At 36.8% G+C, this 15,244-nt stretch overlaps 1 protein-coding gene across 1 annotated transcript in view; it reads left to right on the top strand.

Moving 5' to 3' along the window:
- LOC124620181 (formin-2-like) overlaps positions 1-9,780 on the top strand; it is a 230,184-nt gene extending 220,404 nt beyond the window's left edge. The window contains exons 17-18 of the mRNA XM_047146851.1: positions 9,303-9,375; positions 9,527-9,780. Coding sequence (XP_047002807.1) covers positions 9,303-9,375; positions 9,527-9,571 — 118 coding nt within the window. The 3' untranslated portion in view covers positions 9,572-9,780. The remainder of the gene's footprint in view (positions 1-9,302; positions 9,376-9,526) is intronic.
- Positions 9,781-15,244: the final 5,464 nt, after the last annotated feature.

The following is a 15,244-nucleotide window of genomic DNA, read 5'->3' on the forward strand; positions in this document are numbered from 1 at the left end:
AGCTACCAAATGAATTAAAATACATTTCCATAATTACGGAGGGCTAAAATATGTTGTTAGTTTCAGGTTTTATTTCCACCTTTCCGACAGTCAACCATTAATCGCCTTGCAGAAGAATGAAGTTATTTTTGTTGCTTTGCTAAAGAGATTTGGCTTTTATTAATCTTTTGCATTGAGGCAGTCAATTTATTTGAAACGAAGTGTTTAATTTCACACTGTTGGCTAGTTTCAACTGTTCGCTGCATCTGAAGTGCATGTTTCCATCTTTTAGCTTGTATGGCATTGTGCCATAATAAAGAACCAAACATGAGATAATACGGTACTGGTACTCAAGAAAATTTACATCCTAATCTAGACATACGATTGTGCACCTTAAGCCGAATTATGCATTTTAGTATGGTTCACGAGTTTTATGACACAATGCAATATTTTTTTATGTTTTACATGTACGAACATGCGGGTTTCCTGCGTCATCGTAGGTGCGCAAGCGCGATGACGCCTTTTATCTGGCGCTCTCTGGCGACTGCTGAAACGAACCAATTTCTAACAGGTCACGGGAAAATATTGCGAATGGTGGTTTGAAAAGTGTTACTTTGAAAGTAAATTTCCTTTTGCGCAAGATGAACTATGTGCAAGAATGTACAATGAGTTTCTTAAATCACAGAGTGTTTGACTCTCATTTAAAAATCAACTCTTTGAGGATGACCATCTTCAAGGATTTCGAGCCTAGATCAGACATTTACATCGTTATTAAAAATTTTACTGGCACATTTGTGTGATATATCTGTAAGTCTAACACTCACGAAAAGATCAGCGTTTTATATGTGGAAGCTTAGCTTCTCTTGCAGCTTATTAATCTTCGAAACCAATATTATTTGTGAAAGCTTTGTTTTTCTTGTAGCAACACTATGTATATTAATTTAAACCATTAACTTCTCTTTTTTGTGTGTTCGCATTTTTTTAAGAGTGATCTTGCTATTGGTCGACTGCATCACATGTCCTATGCTTTCATGAGGTGACGAGATCACGTGACATGAGCTATGACTGGCTTACAAAAGCGTATCACAATCTCAATTTCATTGCTATGGAAAGTAACATGCAGTGTTTGGCGGAATTTGAATATATACCTCCATAAAAAATGCAGCATGCGTGTTGCTGTACATCAAAGATCTTTCCAAAACGTGTTTTTTTTCCCCTGGGTTTCGTTTTCTAAAGTGCCGGCAGATTCTACATCTGTGTAGAAAACCATAAACATTCAAAAGACTGATAAGTTTTACAGTGCCGAGGAAAAGTATACTGTCACTTAACACGGATAAAGTGTATTTTCACCCGGGAGAAAGTGTATTTTCAACCGGGAAAAATCCGGGAGTTTTTTTTTTCCTTGTCCATGTATACACCCTGTCAAACCCTCCATGCTCTATGAGGTCGAGCATTATCATCCATCAATACAAAGTCTAGGCCCACAGCACCTCAAAACAACTGCACAAGGTCCCAAGATCTTATTATGATGCCTGACCACAGGTAAATCTTACCAATTCACCCGTACAGTTTCGTGAATAGTTACTCGTGTAGTTAACATAATCCCTCCCCACACTATTGGGGGTCTTCGATGTCAGACACTTTCCACAGTGTTTGGGTCCTGAAATCAACTTTCATATTCCATCTAGATGCGAATCCATCGAGAATCACTCTCCAGACCAGACTGAGACTCATCTGTGAAAAGAACATTGGCCCACTGTTCGACCATCGAAGTGGTATGCCGACAACTCCACTCCAGATATTCCCTTCTGTAAAGAGACATCAAAGGTACACATACAACAGATTTTCAACAATAAAGGCCACTCTGCCATTTGCCTCGACACAAAGTGTCCAGTGGATGCTGTAGGGTCAGATGCTAAGTGCCGTGCAGTACTAAGGTAGTACAGTTGTGCCCTTATGGCCAAATAATGTTCCTCTCTTTCTGATTTCACAAATGGTAGGCACTGCCCTGGTCTTCAGGATACAGTTCCGTCTCTCTAAACTGTCACCACATCCAAGAAACAACAGAATGAGGGAATTAGAGGTTTGTTGCTTCAATTTTTGACATCAGTGTGGTTGTGTGCAGTGGCTTAAGGATTTTAAAGAAGCTCTTGTTTTGTAACTGTAGTTGTCCATTTAAGATGAGGCCATCATTACCAACCAAATGTCTGACGATATGAAGTCCTTCCAAGACATCAGGTTTCCATAATTTCTTCTCTCTATGAGAATCATCATTTCATCTGTTCCTTTTGGACTGTTTCCAAATATAAATAAATACTCTGTGAATAAGCATTGCGAACATTAGTACCTTTCTTCCCTAGTAAGTGTACCTTATGTCTTACATTAAAAAAGGCGTACTGGTTTGTCTAATATAAAACACTGGGCAACTATCGCAATTAATTTTGCAGACTCCTGACCTCTGTAGTGGTCGATTTGATGTTTTTAAATTATGGATTAAATTTTTTTTGTAAACTATTATTTGTGGAGAAAACCACCTCGCAGCCACATTTTTTAACAAACAGATGCTGAATCCTATTGATGATTACCTAATTAAGCTGGGGCTGAAATACCTTTTCCTTTGTCAATATGCTCATTCGGGACATTACTTATAATAGTGACTCTCCTATTGCTTTTCACTTCAAAATTTTTTTTTTCCACTGACGACGGTTCATTACCATTATTAAAGACCACAGTTTTAATTAAATTATTTTTTCTTTAGTTTAACTAGTGATAGTGTTGTGACTATATCATGATGAATAACTGAATGAAACAAAGCTGTCTTATGGAAGTGAGGATGTGCTGTGCTGAAACAAAGGCACAATCTGATCATTATTTGTTGCCATGTGGACGTTATTAAAAGTCATTTTATCATCTACTATGACCAAATTTCGATCTCTCTTTAATTTTGTAACTCACAAATGAAACTAATTTTCTCATGAAGAGTATTAAGTATTTCAAAGAGTTAGTTAACCTCTTCATTAGTTCTATCATATATAAATGCCTAATTCTGTAGCAGCATAACTTCTGCAAAATTTTTCTTCCAGTGAATTTATAAAAAGTCTGCAAGCCCATCTGGTTGTCGAAACAGTTTGCAATTAAATTCAAAGTAATTATATTTAACTACCACTTTTAATAAAGGTATAAGATTTGTAATTTGTTGTTGTACCTTTTTGGAAGTACATAGGTTTTTTCTCCACAATTTCTACAGTTGTTTTAACTGGAACATTAGTGTACAAATTAGTAATAGCAAACAATATTAATTTTGAAACTTCCTGACAGATTAAAACTGTGTGCCGGACTGAGACTCGAACTTGGGACCTTTGCCTTTTGCAGTCGAGTGGTAGAGCACTTTCCCATGAAAGGCAAAGGTCCCGAGTTCGAGTCTCGGTCCGGCACACAGTTTTAATCTGCCTGGAAGTTTCATATCAGTGCACACTCCGCTGCAGAGTGAAAATATCATTCTGGAATATTAATTTTGTCTCTTGGTTACATTCCTAGTTTCTAATTTTATTCACCAAGATCTGACTATTTGCTACTGAATAATTATTTTGGATAATGAATGATTTTTTAAAATTTCTGTGAAGGTCCTTATCTAACACTCTCGAAGGTCCCTAGCTAACACTCTCCTACTAACTCTGTTCACTATCGGACAAATTGGGTGATTACCTTATGGACCTTAAACTGAGAATGTGACTTAGGAAGCTGTGGATTCGTGTTAATCAATTGTTTCTTACAAAAAGGGTTTAACAGTTGTTTGCCCCAATGACATTTAGTATCTTTAGTGGCTTAGTATGAAAATGCCACTCTTAATAGTGAAAGTAGCGAAGCACTTTCATTGCCACTGACGCTAAGTGAGAAAAATATATGGTATCTTAAGTTCTGACTATGGTTGGAAAGCAGTAATAGTGCTTTCTCAATCACACCATCAGAGCAGCTTAATAATTTGGGCCATCACCTTTCACAAGTGCAAAGACGAATGAAACTAGAAAACTTCAATAACAGTTAATGAAAGTTCGTATGACGACTTAGCTGCTCCATATGATGAGGTACTCAACTCTGATATCCTTAAGGGTTATTGCTTCAGAAAGTCCTCAATCCTTGCATCCTTTTAGTGCTAATTTTGAAATAAAAAACAGAATCTAATACTTTTTTGTCATAGGTTGTGACTGATTACCAAGTGTGTAGGTGGAATGTACCTTGACCGTCTGACATCCTCCGAAAGACTCTCACACAAATGGCTTCCAAAAGTCAATAATGTAGATGGGTGAATGTTGTGGCTCATATGGCACTTCCTTTTATGAAAAACAAAACAATGAAATACATGACAGAATTTGTGATTTACTAAATAACAATTAAAGGTCATGAGGCAATTTTGGTTACATGCATAAGAAATGGGCCACATATTGCCCTAAGAGTTCTGCATGTATAATTAGAAAAAGTTCACATAGTTTCACTTGTAATTCCAAAGAATATGAAGTGCAATAATATAAATTATACTTAGTCAATTACAACCCAATTACATTGAATAAAATAGTAGTAACAATATTTTGGTTTGCTCTCAAGTAGAGTTATGATTTTAGAAGACCATAATGAATAAACATTGTAGCTTTTCAGAAATAGAGGAGAGGTATATATTAAAGAATATGTGGTGTAACATGAGTGCATAGTTCATATCATGAAATTTCAAAGTTAGATTATTAACAAATGGCTTATTCCCCTTAGTTGCACATATAAATTTAGTAGTATATTAAAGTGAAATTTAATCTGAGATAATAAACACGTCTGTATTAATTTTTTAAAGGCCAGTTTATTACTGGAATTGGGTATAGACATATCAGTATAAAGTCCAGAAAGTTAAAAAAATTTGATCTAAAATGACCTCTTAATAGGATGTTGATATGAGGAAAGAATTTCAGATAGAGATGGGAAGGTAGTCCCATTTCAGACTTAAACAACACAGGAATAGAATGACATCTTTGTATACAGTAAGTGCATGCCTCATATTCCAGAAGTCTCTGACTGATTAAGTAATTTCTTATCACTGGGCCTACTGTTTGATCTTGAACAAAACAGGATCTATAGGCACAAATTTATCAATTAAATGTGAGTTTACTGGAAATTTTCCACATTGTGTTCACTGCTAAAAAACTAACATCTGCTGGTGAGTCAAACCTTTTGTCTTATCCTCTTGGTAGACATGAAGGCAAATCTCCATTCATATATTGTATTGTGGACTGAATATAATTTCATAATCATAACTCAACAGATGTGCACCCAGTACTGCAAATGTTCAGTGGTCCATGTACAAACAGTACTGTTCAGGTCAAGTCAGGTCAAAAGTAGACATTACAGGTTTGTGGTCTGAGAGGGGGCTAAATTGGTGACTGTAAATGTAATTACCTAATCTGTTGACTCAAAATATGAGACTCTCCTTGTTGTGACCTTAATTTCTTTGTGCCACTGTCAGAGTCTTTGAATTGAATGCAATTGGTTACTCAAAACCACAGGAGAATGACACCTACATCACAGTTTGAAGTATCTACAGCAGCTGTGAGCATTTTACTCAAATCATACATTGTAAGGCATTTGGTGTCAAACTAACAAGATTCTAATTTGGTAAATGCACTTAGCATGCACTGTTCCAGTTCATTTTTGCCTTTATGTAATAACTTGTACAGTGGTTCACTGATGGAAGCTGGATAAGCCATGAACTTCTCATAATAATTTGTTTGTCCTAAAATGGAATGCAATTTCCTGACATCCTTGGGAGCCGGAATGTTTTTAGTTTCATCAGCAATTTGCAGCATCAGCTTGATGTCTTGTGCAGACAGTATTTGTCCTTAGTACTGCACTTTGTACTGAAAGGAGATACATTTGTCTTTGTTGCATTTCAAATTTGCTGCTTGTAGAATTCTGTAAACAAGTACCAAATTCTGTAAGAGTTCCTGTCGAGTTGTGCTTGAGACATTTATGTCATTAAGGCATTTAACAGCATTCAGAGCCTTCCAAATGAATCGTTCTAAATATCTGTGGAACAAACTCAGTGTGTTGGCTTACCAAAGTGTAACCATTTATAATAGTAGTGACCAAACGGAGTATTTATCGCCTTCATCCAAGGGAATTTACCGATGTGCTTCTTCAAGATTTTCCTTGACAAAGTACACATAACCAGCTAACTTGGACATCAATTCTAGGGAATGGGATATGAGTTAATTATTGATTGGTCATTAATTATTGCTTGAAAGTCTCTGTAGATGCATAGTGAGCTGTTTGGTTTCTGTGCAACCATGATGGTGTTTCCACTGGCTAATGGTTATGGCTTTGATAACCTCATTCTGCTTGTTTAGTTAATCTCTTAGGGCAAAATTAATGTCGACTGTTTTGCAAAATTTTGGCACTTTATTCAGCTTCAGTGTAATGTGCACCTCATATCCTTTGATATTTCTTCTTGCTTCAGAAAAAAATATCATGGTATTTTTGCAACAGCTGATTTAACTTTCCATTCAGAATGTCAGTTTGAACTTCATTTGCTCCTAGGTGAATGGTGGAGCTTAAAGCATTAGACAGACCCAGTCCTATTAAATTAGTTGCTTTATTTGAATTTACAACCACAAATGTTGCCTGTTTTGTAAATTGTTTATAAGTAACATCTGTTGAAAATTGTATGTTACTGGGCTTTCCTGAACTGAATAGGGAATTTTGAAAGTCTGTTAACTTTGTTGATACCAATTTTCAGTATGCCTATAGGTCAATGATTGAAATTCACTGCCATGCATCAATTTGAAAAATGGTTGCCACTCAAAGAGCTATAGATGAGTACTTATTATTGACAGAAAAGATGGCATTTATGAAATGTTCCATCCATGAAAGTTTTGGAATTTGCACAAATTTGTTATGAAAATTATTTGACTTAAAAAATCAATGAGTCCCATAAGCTTGTGTGTGTGCTATTTTTGTTGGTTGTGCCTCAATTCAAACACCTCAGTCATACATCCAGTCTTTTTACAATAATTACAACATGTGTTCTGACAGAAACAATTTTCTCTTCTCTGGTTGGTGCCACAGCATGTATGATGTTGTAATTTAGTATTTATAAACTTGATTACTGACTGTGAGTGCTCCATGTTTTTTTTTTTCTGGATCTGGCGATGCCAGTCACTTGGCTGTGCCAGCTGCTGAGTGGAAGTGTATATGTCAGTTTCTTCGCACAATGATACTTCAGCAAGACATGTAATTGCACATGTGCCCAAATCAATGCAGACAGTCTCACAAAGATGTGTTTATTAGACTAAGCAGGCCCTTCTTTAATTTATTGTCATGGGAGTGCATGACAAATGTATCATGAATTAGTGTCTGCATAAGATTTCTTACACTGATTATTTTCACAATGAAATTTACATTCCCTACTCAGGTTCTGTAATTTAATAATCCATTTTTAAGGCTTTGATATGACTTCTTGGAACACTGAAAAAAAATTATGTCTGGCAGCAGCAACATAGCCTTTTGAAATACAGTGGGGCCTGCATATGCTAGTAAAAATGGTTTTTATTCTATATCAGCTAATCTCTTATGCTTGAGGAAGTGATGCTCTCAGTGTCAAATACAGTTGTTCCAGGCCTCAGCTTTTGAATTGTAAGCTGGTAAGGATTTCGACTACAACTTTAAATTGTAATGGTTGTTTTTGGCCTTCATCCTTGCTTTCTTCAAGTCTAGCCAAGCACAGCACTGTGAGCTCCACAGTTCCAGACAGTTGTTGTAATAATTGTAGCACAGACTGTAGGACAGTTGGCTCCAGATGTGCCATGTCTGAAAAATATACTCACAGTAATTTACAATATTCACATTAATCTTCTTGGAAAGGAAACTGATAAGCAATCCCGGAATCTAACATGTACTGGTAAATAGAGGCCACACAGTGTTACCACTAGCATCAAATAATGAATCATGCACTCAGAAACAAGTTACAAATAAAAATTCCTGCCTAGTCCCTGAATATTTCCTCTAGTATTGTTTCTTTTTGCTCATCAGCATTCATAAGAAAACTGAGTTTCTCTGCCTTGTGGTCTTGACCTGTTACCAGTGTTAGGGACTGGTTGAAATTTCTTTAATTAATCATTTCCAGTTTTTCTCATCACCAGTGAGATCTATAAACATTTTTATCATCATCAGTAAATACCAGTGGGTGTCAAGTCCAAATGTATTATTGTTGTTATCCTTTGCAATACCAAAGCTGCCAGTTTTTGTTTCTCTGCTGAGTGTTATCACTGTGCCTGGAGTTATTTGGCAGCTCTGTCTTACAGAAAAATTTCCCTAAAAAGTCCTTGAAAATACTGGAAATCACAGGGATTGGACACACTGTTTAGACAGAATACATCTGTTTCATTAAGTGCCTGCCTGATGATATCTCCATCTGCTACCTGTAAGTCATTTTCATTTGTTTGAAACTGCATATTCAGGTCTGTGGCACAATAGCAAAGAAACTGCAACAGTCCATAAATTGCAGTATTCTGTACCTGAAAGAAATGATGTCATTATATGGGTCATTATCTCAGAATTCATTTATAATGAAGTTGTGGATCTGTAATCTATAATTCTTTGGCTTTTGGGGTTTCTTGGTACAGTGCAATGAAAGTGGCTCCCGTTTCCTTATTGGAGTTACTTTGTCCACATGTTTTGTTCTCTTGACACATTACTGCAGTTTTTATCTAATGATGGAACAAAGAGCTTTATAAAACATGTTATGGAATAAATGTAGACGAGCACTATTGCATTATGGTAAATGTTTTACAGCCTTTGATTTCTTTCCCAACCTTCAATAATCCACTGCACCCCACACCCTCCACCAAACTCCTGATTCTTTGCTGGCAGCTTTACTGCTTGGTGTGTAACAGTCATTTTGTTGTTCTCATCTGCAACTCAGTGTGTCATCTTTATGGTGAATAGCCATTCTCTTTCTCATAGTTCTTAATATTTCAAATTGGACTTTCCATTGTTAGACTTAGCTTGACTCACCTGGTCAATGAAATTACTCATGGTATAATTTATTCACTGTGTATTAGCTCCAGAGGAATATAAACAATGTACACTTGCCTGTAAATAGTGTAAACAAGCAGAATAGTTCTCATTCTCCTCATTTACTGTATAAATGTGTGAAACTCTGTTCATAATAATCAGTAAGATCCTGTTTCTCTGTGAGAATACATTCACTTGCTGTTGTTCATTACTCATACAAATAATGAAACATTTTTACATGGTTTCTGATCTGTTTAATATAATTTTTTAAGGTTACAAGAAGTGAAGCAGAAACGTGAGAAAAAACGAGAGATAGAGAAATCAAAAATAACAGATGGTGGATTGGTAAGTTGAATCATCTTTGACATGAATGTAATTTTAAAATACTGTTAGTATTTTTTAAAATAAACTGAAGCCGTTTAATGTATGCAACTCATTTTGCTTATTTACTAACTAGCCCAGGCTTTGATTCAAAATTTCTTTAATTTACTTACAGAAAGCAAGAGTACAGATGCGAGCAAAGATGACACCTGTGAGTTGAGAAACAAGTCTACACATTGTACCTCTTCATCTGCATGACTACTCATTCCTGTCATTGTCATTTCTGTTCATGCTACTGATTCACCAAGGTACTTTCAAAAATTATGTAAATGTTACATATGGTGCTATTAAATTAAAACAGATTCATTATTTATTAACACACTGTAAATAGCTTGTATTATAAATAAACGTACATTTACTGCTCTGTCACCTGTGTTTCTGTATAAGAATGTACATAAAACAAACCATAAATTTCAAGTAAATAGTTTCTAATGTTCAAGATAATTCTCATTTATACTTCAGCCTCAGTTGCAATTTTTTATCAGATTACATGTTTTGATCACTCAGGATCATCTTCAAATCTTAGTAATTGTGTCAGTGACCCATCTTGTCTGTTCAGAACCACATATCAGATTACGAAGAGTCTAATGTGACAGGTTTATGTCTAAACTTTTTATGTATGTTGATATCACAGTCAGCCAGTACACAGCTACTGGGTTGTAAATACTGTTCTGTCCAAGAAAAGTTACACAGAACTAATACAGATATAAGTGAAACCTCTATATACATGTCAGAGCATCCATGTCAAAATAATGTGTGCTCAGGTATCAATGGAGGAACACAGGTTCAGTAAGAAGAAGATAATACTGAGTCACCTGATTAATGAACAAATGATAATTTTCACAGAAGTAACAATACCATTTCTCTGCAGAAAATGTGATAAACCTGTAACAGTTCTAGTTGTTACGTAGTGTGCCCTGTCATCACAACCAGGGAAAAACAGGGTTAAAAAACTGGGCATTTCTTTTACCAAGTTTCTTGGAACTCTGGCCTCTCACATTTACATGAAAATAATTAAGTCAGTGTTGTCTCCATTTGCGTATGTGATTTATGAAATCATAGCTACACTTGAATTTTCTTCAGATTTTATATCACAAGGGAGCTGTGTTATTGCACTTTATTCAGACACAGAAAGCAGTAGGTACAAGTGCCCAGGTAGATACTGTGTTCCTTAACTTATGGAAGATGTTCAACACAGTTCTGCACTGCCACATGATGAACAAAATATGAGTATATGAAATATAGGACAAACTGAGTGATTGGATTGAAGAGTTTTTAGCAAACAGAACACAGAATGTCATTATCAATGGAGTGAAATGTTCAGACGTGAAAGTAACATATGGTTATTATTCTTTGCAGTATTTACAAATGACATAGTAGACAATGTTGGAATTTCCATGATGCTTTTCATGAATGATGATATTGTTTACAGAGAATTTGCAACACTACAATATTTTAACAAAATACAGGGAGACCTGCAGAGGATCGATGCTTGGTGCAGGGGGTGGTAATTGACCCATCGGCACAAACAAATGTAACATGATGTGTAAACATAGACTGAAAGACACTTTATTGTATGATTATACAGTTGCAGAACTATCACTGGAAGCAGCTACTTCTATAAAATGTCTGAGTATGCATAAGGAGTGATTTATAGTGGAAGGACCATACAAAATTAATTATAGGTAAGGCAGATGACAGACTGAGTTTCATTGGAAGGATGCTGAGGAAGTGTAGTTCAATAAAAAAGGATGCAGTTTACAAGACAATAGTCTGACCAATGCTTGTATATTACTCATCTGTCTGAGAAGCATATCAGATAGGATTGATAGAGTAAATAAGGACGATGCAAAGAATAGCAGCACATTTTGTTACAGTTCATTTAATAAGCACAAAATCTTCACAAAGATGAACAGCCAACTCCAGTGACAGATGTTGCAAGAGAGGCATTCTGCGTCACAGTGTAGCGATATGAAGTGGGACAAGCATGTAATGGCAGTTGTGGGGAAGGCGGATAGTCGTTTTCAGTTCATTGGTAGAATTTTGGGAAGATGTGGTTCATATATAAAGGAGACTGCTTATAAAACACTAATATGACCTATTATTGAGTACTGCTCGAGCATTTGGGATCCCTGTCAGGTCAGATTGAGGGAGGACATACAAGCAATTCAGAGGCGGGCTGCTAGATTTGTTACTGGTAGGTTTGATCATCAAGCAAGTGTTACAGAAATGCTTCAGGAACTTGGGTGGTAGTCTCCAGAGGAAAGGAGGCTTTCTTTTCGTGAATTGCTAATGAGGAAATTTAGAGAACCAGCATTTGAGGCTGACTGCAGTACAATTTTACTGCCGCCAGCTTACATTTCGCGGAAAGACCACAAAGATAAGAGAGATTAGGGCTCGTACAGAGGCATATAGGCAGTCATTTTTCCCTCATTCTGTTTGGGAGTGGAACAGGGAGAGAAGATGCTAATTGTGGTATGAGGTACCCTCCGCCATGCACCGTATGGTGGATTGCGGAATATGTATGTAGATGTAGTTTACTTTTGATATTCTGACTGTGTACATTCCTAGAAGAATAAGCCAATATACTGCCTTCTCTTACCTGTATCTCACAAGAAGACAATCGAGATAAAATTAGGGAGATTCAAGCCTGCAAAGTGGCTTACCAGCAATTATTCTTCCAGTAAGCCATTCACAACTGGAACAGGAAATGTGGAAGTGACACTGATACACAAAGTACCCTCCACTGCACACAGTACTGTGGCTTTGGAAGTATAAGTGTAGATTCATAGCTTACTTGGACTACAACAAAGAGATGATGTATTTGATAGGACTATTCTTATATCCACACCTAACCTCTATTCATTGGACTCAAGGTTCTTTGGTATAAAATTAGTTTCAAAGTCTCCAGATGTAATTTAAAAAACTGGCCCAGTGCACGTAGGACTCGTGCTCTGAGTGTTCCATACAAATTAATTTATGTGTATAGACAGTTCATGTACCCTGGGAATAAAGAATCTCTAAGATTTTTGCTTGTTATTGACATTGATACTGGCAAGATATTGCTTCCAGACCTTTGGGAATGTTGAAGTTTGAAGTCGAAATAAATTACAAAAGAATTTTTTTTTCATTTGATACAATTACAAATTAGCAATCTCGGATTTTTCCCTTTTCTTGTACTGTGAAATCTTACTTCCTTCCAAATTTCATGATTCTGGCCTTGCGGGAAGAACCCTATAGGTTTTGATGAGTGAGTTTGTGATTATCAAAATAGGTGACATAAATGGACATATCTTTTGATTGCACTGACTTAGAAGCTTCGTGTTTTTACATCACCAGTTGACTGCATACCATAGTATGCGACATAAATTTCAACGTGCTACATCTCCTGGTTCCTGAGAAAAAAGGTTTTTGGATGGGCAGGTGGGTGGACTGGCGGACTGACTGACAACAAAGTGATTTTACAAGGGTTGTGTTTTTACTAACTGATGTACAGAACCTTAAAAAATTACAGAATTTCAACTTACTGGGAACATTAATAGCTATATTAAAACATAAAATTTATCATTCATTACTAACAAGAAATACGGTGTATTATTTTAAAATTTTTACATGTAAGAAGACAGATAAATACGGAATATAATTTTCAAACTTTTCGCAGCATATTACCCATTAGCTTTCTGTTCCCATTACACTAGATTTCGTGAGAAGTGGACCAGGCAGTATAAAATGAGGCAGGAAGTATTGTGTTGTCAATTCACAAGCAGTAATAGCAAACTAGCTTGATCAGGAGAGCTCGGTGGTTTTGAAGGGGGATTAGTCAATGGAAGTCACTTGATTAACAGATCCATCAGGGATATTTCAACTATTCTAAGGCTGCTCAAGTTGACTGTTGTTGTTGTTGCTACTTTGTGTTTCCATTTCACAGTCACTGCACCAGTAGCTAAACAAAGACCAGGTGGACCTCGTGTACTGACGGACATGGAGTGTCAAGCAAATTGGGAGCTGGTTGTAAAAAATAGCATGATATCGACACACTGAACAGCATTGTGCTCTTTGAACAGTAGAGGAACCCTTCGGAGACAATAACTGTTTTTATCAGCATAAAAATGCACACTGCCTTATAGCATCATCTGTAAAGGAATGCTTCGTAGACAGTACCATGCCTGAAATGGGTTGGCCTGTCCCAAGTTCTGGCCTGAATCCAGTGGACACCTTTAGGATGAGTTATAATGTCGACTTTGTGCCAGACCCCAATGTCCAACATAACTTTCTTCTCCAGTTTCATCTGTTGAGGAAGAATAGATTACCATTTGCCTGCAGACATTAAGACAGCTTACTGAAAGTGTCTCAAGCACTGTTCTTGCCATCATGAGGTGAAGGCTGAACAGATCTCACATTAATGTTGACTAATAAGTGCCCAGATACTTTTCATCAGCTAGTGTATAACAGTGTTGAAAAGTGTGTATGAGTTTATGAGAAGTAGGAAATGTATTAGAAATTGGAGCTCAGGAATAGGAAGTTATATGTATATTACGTGAAAGAATGAGTACAGTCAGTATGGTCAGGAGCGAATACGACACTGTACAAAATTAATTATTGGTGTTGACAGTTTGTCCATCCCAAGAATCGAGAATCTTGACTATTTTTGTCTGTCATTGACACTAATACTGGAAAGAAATTGGTCCTGAGAATTCCATGACTTTTGAGAATATTTCAGTTTTAAGTTTCAAGTCAGGTAAGAAATGACAAGAGAAATATTTTTTTCATATGGTATAGTTAAAAATTAAGTTTCCTGATTTTTATCCCTTTACCAGTGTGTGAAACCTTGCGTCTTGCCAGATTCCATGATTGTATGTCAGCGGGAAGTACCTTACAGGTTCTGGAGAGTTGGTGTGTGAGCAGCAAAATATGTGCCATAAATGGCTGTGTCTTTTGACTGCATTGGCTTACAAGCTTAGATTTATTACACCACCTAGGGACTGTAGATCTTAGTATGTGAAATTGACATGTATACCTGTTCCTGAGAAAAAGCGGGGTTTTTAGCAGACAGACAGACAAACAAACAAACAACAAAGTGATCCTATACGGATTCCGTTTTTATGGGTTGATGTAAGAAACCCTAAAAGGTTATCCTTCAAGTAGTGCTTTGCAGCCTCCCATGGCTTGTGGACATCTCTGGTGTCCAAGGGAAGAACTGGGAGTGCCATTGAAGTTGCACAGCCAAACCAGCCTTGTAAGACTGCACTCTTATATGCTGGGGCTAGCTGGCCTCCATAGGTGGCAGAGAGACCCCCAGTGAACTGCTGAAAGTTGGGAATTTCCTGGGCTTCTATGTAAGAGTAGAGTCCCTGCCTGTAGATCATGAGACACTGTCACAGTGCTACAAATGCAAAGGCTTTTGGCCACGTGGCCAAGTGCTGTACTGGATGGGAAACTTGGACAAGTGTGCTGGTCCCAACAGTCACTGCACCACTGCAGCTGTATAGGGAAGAAGAGAACAGACTTTTATCAGATGTGACACTACAGAAGAATATTGAAAATGACACTGAACTGACAAAAGTAATGTGATAGCGATATGCACAAATATAGATGATGGTAGTATCAGGTACATTCAAGGCACAAAAGTGCAATGCATTTGCGGAGCTATCATTTATACTAAGGTGATTCATGTGAAAAGGTGATTATGGCTACATGACAAGACTTACAACATTTAAAATGTGTGATGGTAATTGGAGCTGGATGTGTGGGGCATTCCATTTCAAAAGTCATTAAGGAATTCAGTATTCCAATATCCACAGTGTCAAGAGTGTGCACAGAATACCCAATGTCA

Source organism: Schistocerca americana, chromosome 6 (assembly GCF_021461395.2).
Source record: "Schistocerca americana isolate TAMUIC-IGC-003095 chromosome 6, iqSchAmer2.1, whole genome shotgun sequence".
NCBI lineage: Eukaryota > Metazoa > Arthropoda > Insecta > Orthoptera > Acrididae > Schistocerca > Schistocerca americana.